This window comes from Drosophila sechellia, chromosome 2R, assembly GCF_004382195.2.
Source record: "Drosophila sechellia strain sech25 chromosome 2R, ASM438219v1, whole genome shotgun sequence".
NCBI lineage: Eukaryota > Metazoa > Arthropoda > Insecta > Diptera > Drosophilidae > Drosophila > Drosophila sechellia.
This window is the reverse complement of record NC_045950.1, coordinates 20,209,698-20,233,064: the sequence shown is the minus strand read 5'-3', so window position 1 is coordinate 20,233,064 and position 23,367 is coordinate 20,209,698. Positions and strand designations below refer to the sequence as shown.

General features: G+C 49.8%; 4 protein-coding genes across 8 annotated transcripts; 1 reads left to right on the top strand and 3 right to left on the bottom strand.

Annotated features, from left to right (window-relative positions):
• Positions 1–715: 715 nt before the first annotated feature.
• LOC6618785 (sphingomyelin phosphodiesterase) lies at positions 716–7,914 on the bottom strand. 4 transcript variants are annotated; one of them, XM_032715331.1, is made up of 7 exons: positions 4,093–4,184; positions 3,834–4,016; positions 2,461–3,778; positions 2,190–2,398; positions 1,837–2,131; positions 1,589–1,774; positions 716–1,395 (listed from the first exon to the last, which is right to left on the bottom strand). In XM_032715331.1, the coding sequence occupies exons 1-7, from the start codon at positions 4,109–4,111 to the stop codon at positions 1,374–1,376; spliced, it is 2,232 nt and encodes a 743-aa protein (XP_032571222.1). In that variant the 5' UTR covers positions 4,112–4,184; the 3' UTR covers positions 716–1,373. The 4 variants fall into 4 exon arrangements, with proteins under 4 accessions (XP_032571222.1, XP_032571221.1, XP_032571220.1 ...); XM_032715330.1 differs by having other exon boundaries at positions 716–1,152; XM_032715329.1 differs by having other exon boundaries at positions 718–1,348; positions 4,093–4,111.
• A 442-nt stretch (positions 7,915–8,356) lies between these two features.
• On the bottom strand, positions 8,357–10,579 carry LOC116800502 (gastrin/cholecystokinin type B receptor). The gene is made up of 3 exons (XM_032715869.1): positions 10,187–10,579; positions 9,784–10,131; positions 8,357–9,633 (listed from the first exon to the last, which is right to left on the bottom strand). The coding sequence occupies exons 1-3, from the start codon at positions 10,538–10,540 to the stop codon at positions 8,770–8,772; spliced, it is 1,566 nt and encodes a 521-aa protein (XP_032571760.1). The 5' UTR covers positions 10,541–10,579; the 3' UTR covers positions 8,357–8,769.
• Positions 10,580–10,828: 249 nt separating this feature from the next.
• Positions 10,829–22,578, bottom strand: LOC6618940. Of its 2 annotated transcripts, none has more exons than XM_032715868.1 (8): positions 22,133–22,578; positions 20,831–21,241; positions 13,170–13,255; positions 12,849–13,098; positions 12,100–12,778; positions 11,899–12,032; positions 11,700–11,840; positions 10,829–11,643 (listed from the first exon to the last, which is right to left on the bottom strand). In XM_032715868.1, exons 2-8 carry the CDS (start codon positions 21,121–21,123, stop codon positions 11,478–11,480), a joined length of 1,749 nt encoding a protein of 582 aa, XP_032571759.1. In that variant the 5' UTR covers positions 21,124–21,241; positions 22,133–22,578; the 3' UTR covers positions 10,829–11,477. The 2 variants fall into 2 exon arrangements, with proteins under 2 accessions (XP_032571759.1, XP_032571758.1); XM_032715867.1 differs by having other exon boundaries at positions 22,295–22,578.
• LOC6618783 lies at positions 14,600–17,025 on the top strand. Its single transcript, XM_002042998.2, has 2 exons — positions 14,600–15,514; positions 15,613–17,025. Exons 1-2 carry the CDS (start codon positions 14,600–14,602, stop codon positions 16,840–16,842), a joined length of 2,145 nt encoding a protein of 714 aa, XP_002043034.2. The 3' UTR covers positions 16,843–17,025.
• Positions 22,579–23,367: the final 789 nt, after the last annotated feature.

Sequence of the window (23,367 nt, the reverse complement as noted above, 5' to 3'; positions counted from 1 at the left end):
CGACTAGGATACGGCGCGCCCGCCAATTCCACTTCGTCGCTATTGGTAGTCGAGTTTGCTCAAAGGACTAGCGTGGCTTTATCCTGCAGGGCAGGGACTCGATATTTCAAGGGGGAAGTGCATTGCGAACAGGTAGCCGTGAGTATTCCAGCAAAATCTGCACTACCCGATAAGCTTTCAGTTGGCAACTCACACAATGTGAGTTTGATGTGCCCTTATTGGTATTATTACATTTCCAGAGACTAAGCTAGTTAATCCTCTAACCTAATCCTCTAATCCTCTAACGTATCAATAACCTATTCGAAAGGTTACTAAGTTCAAGGGACTGATTTTTAATCACCAATTTGCCTATCAAAAAATTATGTCTTATTAATATGCTATTTTCGTTTTAAGCACTTGCTTTATAAGATTCTTAGCAAGATTACAAATCATCCATTCGCATATCATTGGTAATTTCAATACGTTATCAAATGATTCGTTTTTGAATTTTCCCGCTCTACTTCGAGACATTACGCCGATTACAGATAGTCACTGCATGATATCGATAAGTACTACATAACATAACACTACAGTCCTCTGTTAAGCCGCTGTTAAGAACTGTGCTGTAAAACAGCGCAGGGATGTGTTTTACAGCACTGGTAAATTTGAATTTAAATTCGAATTTATAGCTTAATGAAGAAGGTTGAAGCAAACGCCAAAAAGAAGAAACATCTTATGTTGTATAAAAATAATTGCACTTTATTTAAGTGAAGACCTAGGTTAGCTTTACAATTAGGTGTCTAAAAGGTAATTTGCTCGACAATATCCATTGCGTAGAAGCGCACAACATACCACGCCCACAAATGCTGCGGAGTGGGCAACAGCATCGACTCGATTACAGATAAATGACTATTCTTCACTGACTCAGATTCCGAAGGGCGATTGTAGGGTTTCAAAGCAGGCAGTTTTGGGACATCATTGCGTTAACGTACACTAAGACAAATGGTTTTAAGCACTAGTTATCACATAGTAAACTTATGGGGTAGGAGTTTTCCTTCGTTGCGATTGCATTGACTTGCAGTTGGATGACCTCAAACGATCATCTCACATCGGAATCAGCGATATCCGAGCAGGTATTTGGGCAGGTATGTGATGGAGGACAGAAGGCTATAGCTTTTGGGCAGAAGAAAGAGTTTGGGGGTAAATGTTTAGGTCATTTATTGTGATGGGCACTACAGATTCTGGCCACCAGTGATATGTACAGTGTCCTTATTCCTTGGTAAATCAACCACCAACGTTAACAATCACCACATCGAAAGGCCCATAGCCATCGGTGGTGGTGGCCGGCTCTTCAGTCCGATCCTCGGCGCTGTTCGGTCATATGTTTTAGGTTTTTAGTTGTTGCATGGACCACACCAGTGCGAAAAATAAAATGGGGTTGTTATTATGCAGTAATAGTTTGTTTTGTGAATGCGAAATGACGATCAAAAAGCTATAAATATCTAATGACTTAAACTATGTGATTGATTACAATTACAACTCGAGTTAAATTAGTTTGTGTGAGCCGCCTACACCATACAAACACGAACGTGACATAAACATTGCTTACGAGTTGGTCAATCCCTTGTAGAACCAGGACTTCCAGGACTTGGACGACTCCTCATCGATCTTCGACTCGACCTCGGCACAGAAGTGCTTCCGATCGTGGGAACGACCACTCCGGCAGTCGCAGATGAGCCTCTTCTTGCACTCCGCATCGCAGGTGGGTCGCGCCGGGGAGTTCTTCCAGTAGTATCTTGAAGGAAAACCCATAACTGTATAGAATCCACATAGATCCATCTGAGCACAAACACCTACTTGTAGTACAGCTCGAATAGCTCCTGATTATTGGTCAGCTCGTTGAGCAGGTTGTTCCAATCACTGGGACGCAGGGCTTTCATGTTGTATGCCGCTCGGGCTGTGTAGAGCTTGTACCAAATGGGGTAGCCATACAGGTTGGCCTCCTTGAGGTTCATTATCCAGGACTCGTGGTCGATGACCAGGCGCGTCGTGGCATCATGGTCGCCATCCACGTAGTAGATCCGATAGCCGGGATTCAGATCGTAATAGGGCGATACGGAGGGTCCTATGTACGCAATGCCGTTGGGATGGTCTGGAAAGAGGGAGTACATTAGGGTCCTGTGATATTGGCCCGAAGGATATGGTCTTACTCAGATCGTGCGGATCGTAGAACATCTCGAACTCATCGTAGTGCGTGTGTCCATAAAACTGAGCAGTCACTGTGCTCTCATAGCGCGATATGATCTTGTAGAAGTTGCGAGACCAGACCTTCAGGCAGTCCGAGTGTCCTGGTGGAATGTGACCTATCACGTGCACCTTTTCGTTAGAGAACTCCGCACTTTGAAGCTCGTAAATAAACCTGGAAAAGTAGAGCATTTTAAATGATCTTATTTAGATCTTATTTATATCAGCTCTCCTTACCATTGCAGCTCGGTCGCGGGATCCGTGGAGTTGAGCAGTAACCACCAGTTCTTGTTGTTGCAGTAGTTCATGTTCAGCGAGATGATCCTGAATCCAGGTCGAACTAGCACCGAGTAGAAGGCACCGCGCCGCACTGTGTGGGTCACACTTTGGGGCAGCCACCGGCGCCACTGGATGTCCAGCTCGTCGTAGAGCCAACTGATGGATATGTCCACCTGGTTAACATACGGCGGTGGGAAGCTGTTCACCGGAGCGCTTTCGTGGTTGCCCAGGGCAGGGAAGATAGGGACTCCCGGGAACATTTCGACCATCTGTTTCACAGTGTCCTTAATGATGGCCAGGTTCTCCTCTTTAGTCTGGTTCCAAACGTCGTGCGGTGGCAGATCGCCCGTCCACAGAATGTAGTCGATGTCCTTGTGGGTCTCCGCTATGTGGGACAGCATGTGGTCCACCGTCCTCTTCGGGGTGTCGCACTTGCGGTAGTCGCCCCACTTTCCGGCAGCTGCATTGGGCGTGGCAGGACGACCGCTGCTCAGTCGGCAGCAAAGCGGCTCGTTGCAGTCCGCATTGGAGCCCTCCGCGTAGTGGGGATCGTAGTGGGTATCGGAAATGTGCAGGACCTTGAAGAAAGGCGCCGCCTCCATGGGAATAGGCAGATCTGCGAGGCGAGGTGGCTTGGGCACTGGTGGGAATATGACCTCCCACTCGTGATAGGGATTGTACACGTCCGCACAACCATCGCCAATCACAAAACTGCAGAGTTCATCAGGACTCAAGTTGACCCTCTTCAGCACGTATATCAGCTCGCTGCCGAAGAGTTGGGCCACACCCTGGCAGACCCGGGCACTCTGGATGTTCAGATTGGTGCAGTAGTCCGTGATCATGCGAATGAGCTCAGCATCCGTCTTGCCCGACTGGATCTGATGCTGCAGCATCCCGGCTCCCGCTCTGCAGGCGGTGCAGGTCACCTTGGACATCACGCTGTTCTCGATCTCGAAGGCCACCTGCTTGAGGTTGAGCAGCTTGAGGGCCTTGTCCACGAACGGCGGGTACACCAGCCCATCTCCGCCGGCCACGTCGTACCACAGCATCCTGGAACTGGCCGTCTGGTTGTGCCGCATGCTGACCAACCTCTGCAGGAACTCCGCATCCGTGCTGTCCGAGGACAGAGCGCGGTGCGTGCGATTCGGATGGAGCACTGGCTCCAGGTGGGGCTCGATGCTGCGCGGCTGCTCCTCAATCACCCAGCTCTCCATCTCCGGCTGCGTCCAGTTGATCTGCGGCTTGATGTGCGTGAACAGGAAGGGCAGGGCTCCAACTGGAAGTAGTCTTAGTTAGACGCTGACTTGATGCTAACCCCATCATCTACTCACCATCTGGCACCATTGGGAGCACGGCCATAAGTACGAGGATGAGCCAGCATTTTCCCCTGGGATTGGAACTGGAGCTGGAACCGGGACTCGGCCACGGCGGCTCTTGCTGTGTCATATTGTGCGGACTTGTGGACTTCGCTACGCCAGGTTCAACCAGGTGTGGACTGGAGTATGCGGCTTGACCTACATAACAGGGTTTACCCGGAAAAAGAAAACAACAATACTCGTATTAAGCGACAGCAAATTGGAGAGTCATTACTTTGTGGAACGGGTTTCATTACGCCGCCTCCGAAGGTAGGAGTATGTTCAGTGGCTCATCAACGTTTCGGTTTGTTTTGGTCGTCAGCATGCAGTTTCTTCGCTGCCTGATTTATGGGCACTATCATAAACATTTATGTAATGCAGGGGACAGGCTCATAAGTAAACCGGCAGCTATAACTCTTTAATAGCTCTCTCTTGAGTGGTTACCCACTTGCCAGCTCAATGGAAATATTTGCAGAGTTTTCGGACTTTTTCAGAAGACAAGGGGCAATGTGTTAGGTGTATTCTATCCTTTTCCTAGGGAAGTCCATCTACCTTTGCAGGCCAAAAGTCAAATCCTGTTTTACCGAGTTATTACATCTGCTGCCATGACTGAGCCAGAATGAGTGAACCAAACCTGTTTGCAAATCCTGCTCATTTATTCAGCCATAAAGGTATCTGCTCCATGCAGACCGTAAATTGCCCCTTGGCTTTTGTCGCATTACGTTGCTTGGCCACAAATCCTATTGCCCACTCCCAACCGATCCTCCCACCCAAACCCTCTTCACTTGACCCCTCCGATGGCTTGTCACTGGGGATTCCGAATCTAAATTTCAATTTGTGTGCTGGTGTTAGTCGCTTTCATCAACATTTGACAGCACTTAAAATCTCGTTAGCTGTAATGGCAGATATGTTTGGATGCCCACAACACAGCAGCAGCAGCAGAAGCAGAAGCATCCACAACAGCCACAAACAGGAGCAATATCATCGGCAAAGTCGGCAGATCGGGGAATGTCACCTCCCGATGCATCCACATTAGATGTATTTGTGGCGGCGCTTTATTTGGATTGACAGATACATTTTTAGTCCACAGTTGCCGGCGACTCATGTGCGCTGTATTTACAATATAAATATAAGCTTATATCGGGAGCTACAAGCTCACTCACTGATTTCCGAGATGGCCTTATCAAGCCGCCTTATCAGCATCTGTTGACCAGATGTAGTTGGTACACTATTTGCTAGATTTTTTATTTTTGGTGGGCACTGCGCTATCAAGCTGCAGTTGTTTTTAGAGGAACACTTTATCAGTGTGAACTAAATAACGCGTTGAACACGCAAAATAAAGATGTAGGGGGTAAACAGGAATTAAACAACAAAATGGTTTAGATTAGGTGTTTGGATATTGAATTCAATTGGTCGGAATAAACTTGCAAGCGATACACTAAACACTTGTCCACGATTTCTTATGAATATTATGCCACCTTTCCTATGATTAAAGTTCCTTGGAAAGGCAGACTTTTGTAACTACAAATGTATGCGACATTTAATGAACTTAATAGGCGTCTTTGACCCAGGGTCATCTCGAGACATCCAGTTGATGGTCCACCCATCCAAACAGCTTTGTATCACATGACACGGCATTCAAAGTAACAATCAAGTGCGAGTAAACAAAGCAACCGAAGCCAATTGATTTGTTTGTGGTGGCGGCTTTCTGGGTGCTTCGTGTTTTGTGGGGGGCCAGGCCCACATTATGCGCCCCGCTCAATGCCGACCAATTGGCATGGCCACGCCAAATTGGCCGACCATGCCTCCTCACACATTATCCGTGATCCGTGAGCTCGAGCTGGAGATGGAGATGGAGCTGGAGCCAGCCAGCCAGCCAGCCAGCCAGACATGCCGGATAGGCAGACAGCCAGACGATGGGCAAGTGTCGCACGAAGGTACATTGGCCTCTGGACGCGGAGAGAAATCGTCGGCGTACTGTAATAGCCGAGGGTGCAAGCACTTTTTATTTGCCGCGGTGGCTCGAGCGAAAATCGAAAGTGCTTCTCTAGGGCGCCGGTACGGACCTGGCCAGAGTAAACATGCGATGCATTATTAACACATGTGATGGGGCAGATGGCGGGAAACTCGTTTCGCGGACAAGGTTAACCGAGGACAACACTAATTTCCAGCTGAATGCAGGTCAAGTTACAGCCATCAAAAAGGCATTACAAAACTATCAAAAGACGAGCGCGGTCGAAAGCCGAAAGCCAGACTCTTTGGCCAACCGGTTCCATCGACCACATCTATGTATGCTACACCTGCAGCACGTGGTCGGAAGAATGGATTTGGATTTGGATTTTTGGCACACGCACGCACCATCTGCAGCCGAGCGTTCTGTTGTCCAGCTTTCTCATTCACAGTATTGGAGCCCATTCATTCAGACTCTATTGCGCCGAGAAAAGGGCCCGCAACGGGAAAAAATGTGAGCCCGCCCGACAAACTTTCACTTTCTTTAGAAATTATTTTTGATAAAATAATTTCCTCGCTCGTCCGCCTTTGTTGTGTCCAAAATACTCGGGCATGTGCTAAATGGAGTGGGTCACACGCCCATGGCTGCCCATTTACCATTTACCATCTCAATCTGAATCGGAATCTCCCAGGGCCTGACGCACTGCCTCCCATCTTGTTGGCTTTGCTGTTAGAGTCTATTGTATAATGCTGCAGTCGCGGTCACGCTGCATGTAATGTTTTAATGGACATTTCTGGTTTTATAATAATTAGGAAAGACACGGGTGGTGGTGGGAGCGACTAGCCAGATGAAAACGAAAGTGAGTTTCTTTTCTTTCCCTCGGAAATTCGTGGGTATTTTCCCAAGAGTGATTGATAGTCTTTAATTGATTTCACAAAAGAAAGCTTCGATCGGGAGAATGTGGCCCAGAATTGGGCCATTTAGCCCGACTCACCGATGACTGTACAGAAATTAATTGCTATTTAAGGCACGTAGGTGCTAGAAAGGTGAGCTATTCCGATCTAATACCACAAGACATTTCGATCTCCTCTCCAGCGACTTAGTATTCATGGTCAAGCTTCGGGGAGTGCGTGTGACTTGATTGCCATTCGAGTGGACGGTATGGTGGCCACTGGCCAGCCTCGTCATGACCAAATACTGGCCCATTTATTTGCTTTTGTGGCCCGAACACTTTGGTTAGCGGGGGCTAATTAAACATGCAGCCACATAGCCAACATCGTACCTCGAATAGCTGGCTTACAGCAAACTGCACGCAAATAGAAACGGAGAACTGAATGCCAAACGAAAGCGCAAAGCCGCGTAACCAGCAGTTCCCATTTGGACGGATCCCACTGTACAGGTCTGAGCAACGAATGGACTGGTGATCCTTAGAATGGGCAGGGAAAAATGAAACAAGGCTGGGATTTCGCAAAACGGTCTGCGCATGCGTGACAAGTTAAGAAACCCAAAGTGAAATGCGCAAACGTGTTTTTCCTGACGCGTTGCTTCTGACGAAATGTGTAGCAGTGTAGAGCAACTGGTTTCGAATCGAATCGAATCGAACCCTAACCAAAACACTGATCAAGCCGCAGACTTCGCATATTTACCTCTTCAAAACCGCTCGAAAATGCACAATCGATACGGAACGGGCACTTTTGGGCCGAACTTTCGTTCTTGACCCACAACGAACCCGCCTTTGTTCTTTCGATTTCTGTTTTCTTTAGCTTTGTTTGTGGCTCGGCTCTTTCCCTTTTCGTTTCTTGTGTTTTCTTCGACGGCTGCCACTTTTTCTTTCCTTCAGTTACACTATTTATAGGCAATATTGTGCCATAACTCGCAGCTCTGTTCCGGTGATTGCCCTCATTTATTTGCGATTCATTTGTTTGGCTCACGACTCTACAGTCCGAATTATTATCTCTTTTCGGTACGGTATGCACTCCACACTCCACAGTTGTCGCTTCGTGTTTCTTCTGCCGAAGATTTCACCTGCCGCACAGAAGATTTCGCGTCCCACCGACCAAAGAATCCGAATCCAACCGCTCGCCGCGAACCGCCGACACTGAATGCCAGAAAACGCAGAATTCAGCTTTGAGTCGAGCTTCGTGCTCTGCGGCTTACAAAAGTTCATGGGAAGAGAGTATGGGAGAGAGCTTTCGCCGCACAGCTAAATTTAACTGGCGTGCCCAACATTTGACAATTAACTGCTTTCAGCTCTATCTCTCACGAGATCTGTTAACCATTGTTCCAAACGGAAGTATCTAGTATATGATACAATCTAGTTCTATTGCATTGCGGGCTCATTGTCTCGTCCACGATCTGCTGACTCTATATAAGATGCTCAGTTCTCTTTTTTGGCATGACTCAAATCAGTCAAATTTTAGTTTCGGTGACTAATTAATTCCATTAACTAATTACTACGTTCTTAGAAATAAGAAAGATAGTCTGTCTGAACCAAAACTAATCACATATGTCAGTTAACTAGTATTTCTAGAGTAACAATATTTAAAAATAGGTATATTCGCACCTTTAGGCGTTATTGCATTTTAATCTCACAATTAGCTTAGGTTCTCCTATATATACATAGTTTAAAGTGGTACTTAGAAGGTCTTAGGTTTTCGTCACAATAATGACTGAGACCTTGCCGATCTCGATTGTGCCAAGTGTTAATGGTTAGTTAGCTGCCAACACCCATTCGTTTATTCCTCATATTTACACATTTGATGAGGTACATAAGATGTGCGCTTATATCTTATATGCGTACTAATGTATTCGTGGCTGATATACCCACCGTGACAAACCGTTTTTGCGCCTGTACCGACTGAATGGGGGCTGGATCCATCCATCAATCAAGTTCTGGGGTACTGCTAACCGTTGGCCCCCGTATCCGACAAATGCACCCGGGTGATTTATGACCACCGCCTATCAGGCGGAGGACTCGATTGACGCACTCGACGAGTCACCGCACTGCTTGTAAATGGTGAAAACCTCCTGCTTGTAGCTGAGGAACCGCCGCAGGCTACTCGGATCCGGTTGCACCTGGTCGGAGGGCGGATCTGGCTGGTCCACATCCCTGATTACCGTGGCTGCTGCCCTATCGCGGCTGGGATGGCACCTCCATGTGAAGGTGGGTGGCCTCAGGCCGCAGCAGCACCTGCTTTTGTCCATCTGATCCGTGGGCATGCCATCCGGCACTTTACCAAGCGGGCAGCCAAGGAATCCCTGAATTTTGTGCTTGACCAGCGTCACGGTCCTAATGGTCTGGGTGAGGAAGGTGTAGAAGATTGGGTTCAGGGCGCAACTGAACAGGTTCAGTATGCCGAAGCTGAAGTACAGGAGCCAGTCGATGGCCTCCGAGTAGGATCCATAGAGCCGCATGATCAGGAAGACCCAGGCGGGCAGTCGAAGGCATATGAAAACCGCCATCATCAGCAGCACCACCGCCACCATCCTGCGGTGCCTGGCCTCCCTGGACAGAGCAGCAGCAGTGGTCTTCTTCCCAGGAGCCTTGACGGGACTCTTGGGCGGCAAGGGAGTGTTGTCCAGCGCAAAGGGCACGGCCACTCCCACGGCACTGACCAAGGTGGAGGGCATCAGGAGGTCCCCGCCATTCGACATGGTCTTGAACTGACCCTCCTTGGGCTCCTGCTGATGCACCTGCTGCTCCTGGTGGTAGTGCCTCCGCAGCCAGAGCTGCCTCGCAATCACGGCATTCAGCCATAGGAAGGACACTATGCACGGCAGGAAGATCAGGGTGAACAGTATGACGTAGTAGAGTCCGACGTCGTGCTGAAACGGAATATTTATAGAATTGCATAAATTGTTTTCGACGCGGCTGATAAGATAATCGGAACATTGATTCAACAACTTGACATCCCCCGTCCAAGTCCCCTTAATCGCTGTCAACTGTATTAAGCGATAATCCAGTCGTTAACTTACGTCCCCGGCCAGGCACATGTGGATCACTTCCAGCTCGGTTACCACCAGCTCCTCGGGCACAGCGGTCGCCACCTCCCCACTCTCCTCTCCGGAGTCCTCCACATCCAAGAGATAGATCTTCCGGTAGTCGTAGATGCCCAGCAGCGGGCCAGAGGATCCTATCGAGCAGGCCCAGATGAGCAGCATGCACAGAGTGCTGAAGCGTTTGTCGGGACTCCAGAACCCCAGCACGGGTCGCATCACGGCCAAGTAGCGGTCCAAGGCGATGGCCACCAGGGTCAGGCTGCCCGACAACACCGACGTGGTGGTGATGAAGGGCACAAACTTGCACATGAAGCCACCAATTGTCTAAGAAGACTTGTTATTAGCTTGTGTTGAGTCTGCTCAATCCCTGCCGACTCACCCAGAGCTGTAGATACTGCGCCTGGAACTGGGCCATGTAGGACACGGTGCAGAAGACGCTGGAGACGAGGTCACTGCAGGCCAGGGAGATGAGGCAGGCCCGGAAGAAGGGCCGCAGCTTCCGGCGGCTGTTCACGTAGAGGGTGCTCAGGTTGCCGGAGAAGGCGAGGACGAAGAGCGTGCCCACGACGGCGGAGAAGGCGTGCCGCTTGAAGCGATTCAGCTGGCTGAGATCGCCCACGAACACGCCCGGATACGGCTGGATCGAGGGACTCGGCGTGGCCTCTCCGTGCTGGGCGAACGCCCATTCTAGGTACAACTCGAGCTGGTCGAAGGTGTAGTGGAGCAGGGCCATTGGCGAACGGAACGGAAGCCCGAAAGTATGCCGCGCAAGGGGTCCGCACCTAAAAGCTTCTGCGAGCAGACTGCCGACAGATTTATGGCCAGCGACTACCGACGGGTTAGTTTAATGTTTCATTATCGGGTGCCGCTTATCGTTCAGATTGCCATCCGCTGTCATTATTATGCGCAGCTCGTTGCACACGCCATCGTCATGATGAAGATACGAGTGGCAATCACTCATCCGCCGTTCGTGCCCCAAACGCTTCTTGCCACCGCCGCCGAGTAAAACACCTTGCGCAAATCGGTCTTCTTTAGCAGTGGTTCACATTTATTTGCGACACTTTCGTCCTTTATAGCACATTTGTTTATTGTCTCCTTTCGGTTGCATAAGTTCGGCTTCAAAAAATACAACGCTTTCAACGTATGTTCGCAGGCTCGTAGGTTCGACATGGTATATCTAATGTAGAGCTAAGTGTAAGCTTAATGTACAAAAGAACTACTCAAGACGCCTCGACTACGGTGTAAACTTAACAGCGAAACTAACTTTAATCATTAAACTAGGAGTGCTAAGGCTAAAATCTAGAAAACGAGCTTATCGAATAAAGCGGAGTGGGAAACCAATGAAACAGTTTATACAAACATTAACGGCTAGCTACAAACTACAAAACTAAGCACTCGAAAATACTTGGAATCAAATGGCAACTCAATCAGAAGTCACACGCACACACCCACTCGCCCACACAACACATGCCTCGATATTGTATATATATATAGTATATGGAGCTATAGTCTTTTAACCAGCGTAGTTTTTGTAGGATAGTGTAGCAATCGTAGTGGATAAGGTAGCTTTACAACGACGGATAGTTCAGTGTTTGTATTCGAAAATGCAGCGAAGCTTTGGGGCTTGGGTATGGGTTTGGATTGGGGATTACGACCACCACTGGTAGCGCTTAGTAGAAGGACTCGTGCGATCCGTCCAGGCACTGGTTGGCCATGTGGAGGGTCAGCGCCTGGTAGGGCAGCGGCTTGCCCATGCTCAGGTTGGCGGTCACGTAGACCAGGTAGCTGGAGCCCGGCATCAGGTTCAGTATGGTCTCCGTCTCGATGTTGTCGGGACTGTGGGGGAGTATCATATTATCATATCGTTACATATTGGCTGTGCCAGGACCCACCTCTGCTGCCTCTCTCTGCAGGTCATCCACTCGAAGTTCCTGTACTGCATCACCCGCTTGGGCACAAAGTCCATGCAGTAGTTGGTGAAGTCCACCACGCTGCGATTGCGCTGCGGCAGGTTGAACACTATGATGCAGTAGCTGCAAGTACATTTAGTTTAAACGAAGGCACACACAGAACTCCACATTGGCGCTTTACCTCAGCTCCCGTTCATCCGGTGAGCCATTCCAGGCAATGGTGGCTCTACTGCACCGCGTCCGCACATTGAAGACTGTCGTGTTCTGCGGCAGCTCGGGCAAATCCCGGAACAGAGCCTCGCTGCTCAGGGCCACCTGGGAAATAGGAGTAAGCATTACTTTCGGCCAGGCCACATAGTCCGCGGACTGATGGTCTCCCTACCATGACCTTCTGGGCTCGCAACGCCTCGTCGTCGTTGCTGGGCTCGAACCGCATGAGATAGCGCTCTCCTGGTAGGACTCCTTTCTGCCGAATGTACGTGGGACTGTAGAAGGCCTCCGTTTTTCCCACCTCGCTGCGTTGGCGCAGCAGCTTCACCCGGATTTCGCTGCCTGAGCAAGGGATTAACAGGTGCCTCATGAACGGCTCCCCCAGCTGGCGAGTCGTCTGCGGCACCTTGAAGCTGTACACCTGCTTCCCGTGCTGTCCTCCGATCTTGAGTTGCATCAGAGCCTGCTGCTTCAGGGCCAGGGGTTGGGTGCGGTTGAAGTTCACCTGGCTGCTGGCCAGTCGCAGTGTGAGGTTCTGCCGACCCTGGTGGATTCCGAACAGGTCTAGATGGTAACTGCTCCTCGGGAGAAGGCGGCGCAGCAGCTGCTGGCGCCTCTTCCCCGTGCACACGATGTGCACATTCTGCCGGGGATTAAGTCTCCTTTCCCGCTGTGGTGGAGCACCCCAAATCCCCTCCAAGGGACCGCCTGCGGCGCAACTGGGAGTCATGGGTCGCTGGTCCGTGTAGGCGGACACCGCCTGGCAGAAGTTGGTGAAGCTCATCCGCGGCGTGTCCATGGAGAGTCTCTGAATCACCAGGCAATAGTGCATGACATGGAAATCAAACTTGCTGAAACGATTTTGAATAATGATAAGTAAGTTATATATAGATCCTTGTAATGAAAGCATCTAGATCTCACCTCCTCTCCCACTTGACGATCATCTCGCGTTTCCGCACGCGGTTCTGGGTGCGAATGGCGATCCGGTGCGTGGCGTTGAGGAGGGGCCAGTCGTGCTGCGGATGCTCCGCCAGGGCGTCCACCTTGAGGGCTCCCGAGTGGCGGGCGAGGACGAAGAGGTCGTACTGGCCGCGCAGGGCGCAGGGCACCACCAGACTGCCCACAGCCACACCTGGCCCTGGTGCCACTGCCGCCGGCCGAAGGGGGTTTCCTGCAGAGGCGGTGGGGTGGAGGGTTAGCGGCGGGTTGGTGGTACGCGGCTCCACAAAGGGGCGGACTTACCTGTCTGATTGTAGTACATCTTGCGGCCCACGGGCGCCGAAAAGCGAATCGTCAGCGGGGTCGAGTCGTTCAGGTTCAGCACAAATCTGGAAGACGGAGAACGAGATGAAGGCGGCTCTTCGAGGGGCGGAGTAAGTGAGCTGTTAACGCCCTTTGTCAAAAATGATGACACTAAATTATCACACGCAATTTGTTTTGCCGTCTGTCTGAGCCGAACTGAACCAAATGAGTCAGCGGCTTTTGGCCATACCCTGACTAGAGGATCAGCTTGGATAGATAAGGCGTTTGTATGGAATGCTGTCCTATAACTTAACAATAACTAATCAAATTACAATTGTGTCAAAAAGAATGCTTTTTGTATCTCTCACTGCAATATTTTAGTCACCATTGGTTTGCAGGTTGGTTTGATTATTGGTCATCCGAAAGGGTATACCCGCTTCGGCTGCCCTTGTCCTTTCGCCAACTTTGTTTATCCATCTTCGCTGATGCCGCTGCAACTTTGTTGCAGCCAAAGATTGAGTTCAAGTCCCCTGGGCACTGGCCCTTTGCTGAACTTGCTGGCTCTTGTATTGTAATTAAATGCGAAATTTACGAGCAATTTTTCTAATGACAAACTGCTAAGACAAATGAGCTCGCCGATACACCCACATGGACACAGGGACACAGGGAGCTTCGAGCTGGCAAGGATGCAGTTGCCAAAGGGGCAGGACAGGATGGCCATTCTATTGGAGCAAATGACTCATTGACTTGGCGAGATGGCCGGCCATCTCGAGTTTTATTTTTATGACCGGCTACTTCCGGCCAACGCCATGGGCCATCCTCCTCGTCATCATCCCCCGCAATCCGGACGAGCGAACAGAAGTTGGTGCGCCACATAGCCACATAGCCATATAGCCATTATACCATGCAGTCCGTCGTATTTTTGGCCGCCCTGCCAAAAGGCTCGGATTGATGGAGTGTTTTAATGCATTTCGACCATTGTTGGCGGCGGCGCCGCTGCGACTGAGCAAATATTTGCTTTAATTTAAGCCTTGCATGTTGCAATGGCGATTGTTTGTTGTTTTCTGCTGTTGTTGTTTTTTTTTGTTGTTGTTGCTGGGGGCATCCTCGTTGTCGGCACGCTGACAGCAGTCAATTATACAAGGCAAACATCGGCCAAAGGCGAAAGTTGAATGCGCTTCCGGACGCGAAACTGCAGAATGACTTAATGCACTTTTACAAGCCAGCAGTGGTTGTTTAATGGACGGATTATCATATTACAGCGATTTGCGATGGATCAGTCAGAGGCACCGAGTGCCTTTAATACTTCCCCAGACCCCTAACCGATATACCCATGCAATCAAATGTAGGACATCAGTCACATCACCTTCCCACTGAAACTCACACCAGCCGTAGTTAATTCGCAATTGTCCGACGTGACAGAAGCAATAATGTGGTGTAATAATCCGGGTGTTATCATCATCATCTTTCTGGGGCAGACTTTCAACCTGTGCCAGGGTATAGTGAATCCCTCGAATGAGACGGCCAACACGGTGATCTTCATGCTGCCCGAAAAAGACTTGGGACCCGATGTGTGGCAGGCCGGAGTGAGCTGCCTCGATAGCTTCGCCCAAATCTTCTTCTTTCGCAAGCCGACGGAGCGCTTCACCAGAGCCTATAACTTGATGCTGACGCACGCCTTCAATCTGTCCAGTCCGGCGGATCAGATCCAGGAGGGATTCAGCAAGCTGATCAACGAAGCAGTAACGAATCCAGGTCCGCCGGACAGGAAGGAACTCTTCCAGATGCGCGTGGCCAGTGATTACAACATCACGTATGGGACGGAAGACCAGGGAGAGCTGATCCTAGCGGACAATTATGTGATAGTGGTGGACTCGGTGACGCGATTAAAAGAGCTGATGGCGAAAAAAATAGCCAAAATGCGATCCTGGAATCCAGGAGCGCGTTTTCTGGTGCTCTTTCATAATGCTACTTGTCGGAATTATCCTCTTGGCGTAGCCTCCAGTATTTTCAAGGACCTCATGGAAATGTTTTACGTGCATCGAGTTGCTCTTCTCTATGCCAACTCCTCCATGAACTACAATCTGCTGGTCAATGATTACTACAGCAATGTAAACTGCAGGATTCTGAATGTCCAGAGCGTGGGCCAGTGCCACGATGGCCAACTTTACCCCAATAATGCTGTCGTGAAGGCCTCCATGCAGGACTACGTATCAGGCTTCAGTCCCAGGAACTGCACCTTTTTTGCCTGCTCCTCCATCTCTGCTCCCTTTGTGGAGGCCGACTGTATCCTGGGACTGGAGATGAGGATCCTGGGGTTCATGAAAAATCGGCTGAAATTCGATGTAAGTTTTGGACATTTACATACTTAAATATCCTCTTTGCTTGCAAAAGTCCTGCTTATTGTGCTAAGCTAACAACTACCCTATATTCCACTGGTAAGGTAAACCAAACCTGCAGCCTGGAGTCACGTGGTGAAATGTATGGCCCAGCTAACTGGACTGGCTTACTGGGGAAAGTCCAGAACAACGAGTGCGACTTTGTCTTCGGCGGCTATTATCCGGACAACGAGGTGGCGGACCACTTTTGGGGATCCGATACCTATCTGCAGGATGCGCACACCTGGTACATAAAAATGGCCGACAGAAGACCCGCCTGGCAGGCGATGGTGGGCATCTTCGAAGCCTACACCTGGATTGGATTCATCCTGATCCTAATAATCTGCTGGCTGTTTTGGTTCGCCCTGGTCAAGATTCTGCCGGAGCCGAAGTACTACCAACAGTTGAGTCTGACTGCCATTAATGCCCTGGCCGTATCCATATCGATAGCCGTCCAAGAGCGACCCATTTGCGAGACGACGAGGCTGTTCTTCATGGCCCTGACCCTGTACGGCCTGAACGTGGTGGCTATGTACACGTCCAAGATGATAGCCACCTTCCAGGATCCCGGCTACCTTCACCAGCTGGACGAGCTGACGGAGGTGGTGGCCGCGGGTATTCCCTTCGGTGGCCACGAGGAGAGTCGCGACTGGTTCGAGAACGACGACGACATGTGGATCTTCAACGGATACAACATCTCGCCGGAGTTCATTCCGCAATCGAAAAACCTGGAGGCGGTGAAGTGGGGCCAGCGGTGCATCCTGAGCAACCGGATGTACACGATGCAGAGTCCCCTGGCGGATGTCATATACGCCTTTCCCAACAACGTCTTTAGCAGTCCGCTGCAGATGATCATGAAGGCGGGATTCCCCTTCCTCTTCGAAATGAACAGCATCATCCGCCTCATGCGCGACGTGGGCATCTTCCAGAAGATCGACGCGGACTTCAGGTACAACAACACGTACCTCAACAGGATCAACAAGATGCGCCCCCAGTTCCCGGACACAGCCATCGTCCTGACCAAGGAGCACCTGAAGGGACCCTTCTTCATCCTGGTGGTGGGCAGCTGCTGCGCCGCCCTCACGTTCCTCGTCGAGCTAATGATCCACAGCTGGCGAACCCAGCTGGTCAGCACGAGCGAACAGCAGGACAGGAGGAGGGCCAGGAGGCGGAGGAGGAGGAGGAAGGCAGCAAAGGACAACCGCTGGCAGCGCCAAGTTCAAGTGGCTCCAGTCGTTCGATTTACGCCAGTCAAACGACGCAAAGTTTTCCAGGGACAAACAAGTCAAAAGTAAACTAACCCAAACTAACTCCCTAGCTGGCTGCGATAAAATTGACTCAATTCACATAAATTTGCAATTGAGAGACACTGACTCCGACTGGCAATACCCAAGCCCGTCCCCCCATCCGCCATCCTGCATCCTCCTGCGATGTCTGGGGCGCTTGTCTGGTCTATAGTCTATATAGTATGGCATAGTGTAGCATAGTATAGTGTGGTTGGTCTGGTCCGTGCCGTTCGTGTCGCTTCTGTAACTTTTCACGCGAAATACTTAAAATCAGAGACAAAATTCTATTTTTGCAAACAACAACGGCGGGGAGTCTGTGCCCGTGCCTCTGGGATTGGGCTTGGGATCGGGAATGGAAGTGGAAGTGGAGGCGGGCGGGGCAGTGCGCAGTGGACGACCTCCCCCCGCTTTCCGCAAATTGACAATCAGCCTCAGCTTTCCCAGCTGCTCTGCTGCCGGAAAACTCTGGGCGTAAACAGAGATAAAGAACGAGTTAAGCAGATATCCCTATAAGTGGCGCATTCGCTGATTGCAAAGGAAGTTACTGCAGGGCAGCCAAACAAATATCGCTCGGATATCAGATGGCACAAGTTTCAGTTGGAAAATATCCCAAATGGAATTGAAAGTAGCGCCACGGAGCAGGGACAACTTTTGCGGAATTATGTGAGTTACGGGAGAAAAATTCGTTGATTCTTGTCCATTCCCATTGAATAGGTAGTAAAATAGGTTGATGGAGCGTAAACCATTCGAATGAAAGCATGGAAGGTAATGAATAAAATTCAAGAAGGAACGCTCTTTTAAAACATTAACGAATGACCAGTTGAATGGGATCTACAAAATCTATAATTCATATAGATTTCAGAATTCAAAAGAAATCCGCCAGATACTAGATGTTTGGAGTCATAAATCAGATGGCGCCTTGGAAAATTCCCATGGCAACTTGTTGAGACAATTCATCATCTGTTTCATTAATGGATCTTGTGGCCGACATTGAGTGGCGGATGAGTAATCATCCGACGGCTCGGGAAAGCCAAGTGTAAGTGGAGTTCACCCACTAGCCCATTTGTCTCCCGTTTCACTCGTGATCCTGTTGTCGGCCAAGAACATAACAATTATTTGATATCTCTATTATTCCGACTCTGATACTGATTCTGTGAGTGATTCACGCCGCAAACAATGCGAAACAAAGACGCACTCAATTACTCACACCGAAATGGGCACAGTGAGCACTTAGTGTCCGTAATTCGAAAATGGCTTTCCCTTCCCCTTCCCCCGACTGCCCTGCATTTTCCTCTAGTTTTGGGGAAATTTTAGACTATTGAACTATGGTGATGAGTCGTCCGACTAGGAGCGACGCCCCTCTGTCTGTTCGGTTCGCTTTGGCTTGGACTTGGTTGTCTCACTGCGGATTCTGATTCTCATGTTGATGCTGATTCCCATTCCGATTCCGATTTCTACTCGGATTCCCATTCCCATTCCGCAGAGCCAACCTCAGACGGACTGCGTCTGGCCGAGTATTTTCGTACTCTGACAAGTGCTAAAAATACTATACCCACTACACTCGCCGGAGATCTTTTCTGGCGGCGCAGAACGATGACGACGATGTGAAGTGAAGTGATGTGGATGTGATGTGGATGTGGATGTGGATGTGGCTGCTGGGTTTGATGATGATGATGATGATGATGGGGCATTGGTCATTGTGCGAAACTCAGTTTGTTTTGCTTTTGCTGGCCGGCAAGGTCTGCGTAGTTTTGAGTTGCGGCCCGAAAACAAAAAGGCCAAAACTAAATTATGCTTCGCATTTTATGGCAATTTGTTGCTGGAGCTGTGGCTCCTTTGATGCGCTTACAAATAAATAGTTTCACGCCATAAAACTGGAGATGCGGGCGGGTTTGCCGAGTGCCGGCCGGCAATAAAAGTTGTTTACACGCCCGAGCCTGCGGCGCACATAAAAATGCAACGCCAACAACAATCAAACAACAGCATCAACATATTAACAGCATTCTGCCTCCATTCCCTGCACAAATCAGCCGGAAGGGGGGTATACTTGTAAGTTGGTGGATCAGGTTCGTAACGGAGTGAAAAGTTTGACCAGTGAATTAAAAGCATTTCATTATGAAATGCATGGAAAATTGTAAAGGTGAGAGTTCTTTAGTAGCTTTCAAACGAATCTAAAAGTATCTCAATTAAATAAAAATGCAAAAAAAAAAACCAACATTATTAACTAAAGAGGCATGCAATACTGGCTCACATAAAATCTTAATCATATTTTAGGACACATAGTTTTAAGAGGTATCCGTCTGTCGAGGCGATTGCCCGCAGGTAACGCTACAATCGCCTTTCCGGCTGTTTTGGGGTTTGTTTTGATTTCAGGCCACTGACTGGCTGCCCCAACTAGCGAATGCCACAGGTGGCCGCCAGTGGCATCCGCGTCCTGAATGATCGACTTGCGAATGCGAATCGGGAACTGGGTGCTGGGTACTGAGAATGGAAATTGAGAACGCAATGCGAACGGGAGCGCATATTGCGCCGTCGAATTAAGTCGTAAAATTAATATTTATGATTTGTTTGCGCAAAAGTATAATGCGTCCTCCCCTTGATTGGCGGCATGGCGTGGAAGGATACGCACGGGGCCACTGAGAATGGGAATTGGGAATGGGAATTGGGAATGGAAGTGGGAATGGGAACGGGGATGGAAATGGGTATGGGTATGGGCATGGCTTGCTGATTCTAGCAAAACGCTTAATGGTTGCACGCGCCATAAACGCGATTCTTGCCAAAGCTTCGACTCTTTAGCAACAGTGCCAACTCGCTCCTTTCACACGCTCAGCAAACCGAGCAACTCGAGCCGATCGTCACGTACTCTGGTTCTAGCGATGGATCTGGGCTCTCGGATCTCGCATCTCGGATCTCGAGTCCCGCATCTCCGATCTCGAATCTCCAGATTCCCGCTGGCTGGTCACTCGAGCTGCACTTGGGCAATTGGAGCACTCTCGCCGGGTCGCGCGACACCGATGCCCAGTACACACTCCACGCGAGAGGGGGGAAATGCGGAGAAAAAACTCCAGAAACGAACCGAAAAGAAGTTGACGACAAGCCACGACATTAATTTGAATGTTTGCTGGCATTCTGTGGCAAATGATCGAGTGTTATACGAGCCGAGGGCTTCCAGTTTCCCCGCTTCGCAAAAACGGGAAAAAGCCAAGCGCACTGGGTGCACGTTCACTGGAGAAGATGGAAACTGAAATCCCGGAGTCCAGCCAGAGCCTAAGCGAAAACGTGACGGGCCTCTTTTGACCCAGGCACAAGCTGCGGCCCATCGGAAACCAATGAAAATCGTAAAAAAAGAACGTTACTCATACGCCACGTGCAACGCAGTGGGAACAGTGGGGCAGAGAGAAGTGTGCGGAACTTTGGTGTGGTGGCAGAAACTTTAAAGTGGCTGGCGAAAATCTATACCTGGATTGCCACAGAAACACAGGATAATCGAATTTATAAATTTAACGAACTAAGGGAACTTTTATCAGAATCCGGATTAAATTATATTATTAAGATCGAGTCATAGAAGATAGAATCCATTGATTAAAGTGGCACACTTAATCAAGAGGTTTCACTAGAATCCCAGCCTGACCCCACAGTGCGATTTGTGGCGGCAGCTGGGAGGACAGCAAAACTCGCACACTAGACAAATAAGAGGCGAACACACACATGCACACACACTTTGGGAGGAGCGTAAAAAATCTGGCTGTGGATGTTTTTTGTTTGGCCAGCCACACGTCGTGGTTATAAATTATTTTTTGCTCCTGCTCCCGCCTTTGTTGGCTTTCCTTCGTCTTGGAGAGGCGGCCCTGAGTTTGGCTCCTCTGGCCATCTTTCGCATTTGTTTGGCCGTAATTTGATTTGTGTGGCAGGCGGCGTCGCCAGCGCACTTAGCCGTATTGCTACCCATCATCGGAAGCCCAGAAAGCCAAAAGCACAAGCCAAATACCGCACTCACCGCTTCCTCTGCCGCTCCGCCAGAGCTATGTGCACGGGCACGTCCACGTAGAGGTCCTCCAGGTCGTCGAAGTCCTTCAGCATCTTGCGGTACCGCTGCAGCGAAGGACACTTCTGCGGCGGAAGTGGCGTCGCCCTGGCCGCTGGCACACCGGCGTCCGGGATCAGCGGGTTCTGGAGCAGCTCCGTGGAGTCCAGGATGATGCGGTTGCTGGCCATTGGCAAGTGGGAGATCTCCGCGTGCAGCGACGCGCTGAGCAAGAGCAGCAGCAGCAGCTCCACTCCTGGCGACATGGTGCTCCTTTGCTTTAGTTCACTTTGTATATTTATTTTTCACTCGTTTGGTTCTTTGATTGCAGTTTGGGTTTGGGTTTTGACTAGGTGAAACAACCTTTGAGTGCGTGTTCTGCGGCTAAATTGATTTGCAAATTTCGTTAAATGAATTGCTTTTTGATTGGCGCACTCTATAACTATGTTTTCAATGGTCGGCAAATTGGATTAATTTCTTGTTGGCGCATGTTTATTAATTGAACTAGAGGCAACTTTTGATTGGCGGCCAAAATGTACAGAATAGTCTACTTAATAAGATTAAATTGAATCGGAAACTTTTCACAAAATTAAGCTTTTTCTGCTTGATAATTTATGAACTCAAGTCCCCGTTTAAAAAGGAAACACTCCACTTTCTTAGTAAGTTTAGTGTAAGTTTAGTGCTAGCGTTAATCCACTTGTTTTGCAGAACTATAGGAATAATACTCCCAACATCTCCACCACTCCTAATTACGTTAAAAAGTTTCATGTCTGTAATTCCCTCGCAATTTTCCTTTGAATGAAAGCATCGCAAATGCGCTGAGATACAAGATATTGTGTTTCTGCCCAACTTTTAATTCTCCTCCTCCCCCGAAGAGGAATAAATTGCGTTTCGCTTCTAATCCGTAAGTCCGTAAATCCGAAAATCCCGAGATGCGAGGCCCTCGTCCGGAGTCCACCCCAACCACCCTGTCTCCCAAACCACCCTGACTCGTCTCCTGATTCTCCTGATTCTCTGTCCTCCGCTCAATTAAGGCCTGTCAAACCTTTGACACACGTCGCCTGCTGTCCCCCAAAAGCCCCCAAGAATCCCCCAGCAGCCACCCACTTTTCTCCTTCAGCCAGAGAATAAAAATGAATTTCCTTGCAACTTTTTTTTGGGGGGAGTTTCACTGTGCGTCGGTTCTGCTCTTTGGAGATTCGGGCCCCAATTATTGGGGCTGCAGCGAGTCGATTCTCGGAACTGTTAGATTTGCTAATTGCGGCTGCCGCTGACCTTTCGCCCGGGTCCCACTTTAATTACGCTTCTGCGAATCTGCGTGTGCCGCAACAATTGGCCGGTGGGCGGCGCGGTTGGGGGCGTGGCGGGGCAGGAGCACCACCTGTGGCTGCCGAGTCACGAGCAATTAGCCGATGGCCCACGCACGAGCACTCTTACTTTTGCCTGGCGAACGAGCACTTTTCATAAATTCGTATTTTGATTTGTGGCCGCACGCATAGTTGCGATTCTTCAGCGGGCACTTGCCGGCGCTTCCCCGACTCGGCGAATACGCGTCCGAATTTTGTGAATTTTCCGTATTTCCGTATTTCCGTACTTCCACTCGGAGCACACGCGACCGTTTCCCGGGTGCGGAAGTTCAGCTCTTGCCACTGGCTGCCACTTGTTTCCGCAGTATCTCGCCGCTCGTCCTCGTCGTCCGCCTGCCTTGACGTGCAAACGCAAAATGCCCGAGAGTCGTGCGCAAAGAAAGCCAAAAAGCCCGAGCGTCGAGAGCAGGAAGCGACTGCGACGCCAGCGCCGACCGAGGCAGCGACTGAGGCGACGGCGACGCCAGCAGCGGCAGAGGCAGCGGCAGCTCCCAAGGAACGAAGAAGGCCCCAACGAAGTCCCGAAGACGGCCCGAAGTCGCCCCCACGCACACACACTAGCTCGCAAAGGCCGAAAAACGGCAAGACGGAACGGTGCACTGGGGCACCGACTTCTGGATACCCGTTACGCAGTCTTGCCGCCAAAGATGCTGCCTACTTACAAGCGCTGCTCACACAGTAAGGTGTGCGCCATAAATGTTGATTAACTTTGATTCCAGTAGGAACTATGCTGCATACTTAAGGATTCCTATTAGTTTGCTGTTCCAGTTTATTGTTTTTTCAAAACTTCACCCGATGTTACGAACTCCACCCCAAACGGGCATACCCCTTCTACCCAGCGATTAACGGGTATGGGAAAAAGAATACGAATACGAATAAGAATAAGCATAAGAAAAACAATACATACACTTTGGCTCTCCCCTAATTAATGCCCTCGCTTTGGGCCTGCCCCATTGATGGCTTGTGTTGCTTTGTGTCGCGCCAACATTTTGATTTTCGGATTTCGTTTTCAATGAAAACCAGAACAAGAACAAGAGCCCAGAATCGGCGGAGCAGCCTGATGTGCGTTGATTTTTATGTGCCGCACGTGACTTTCGGTGGAAAGCCTGAGCGCCACTCGGCCGCGTCTCGGAAGGGGGGATC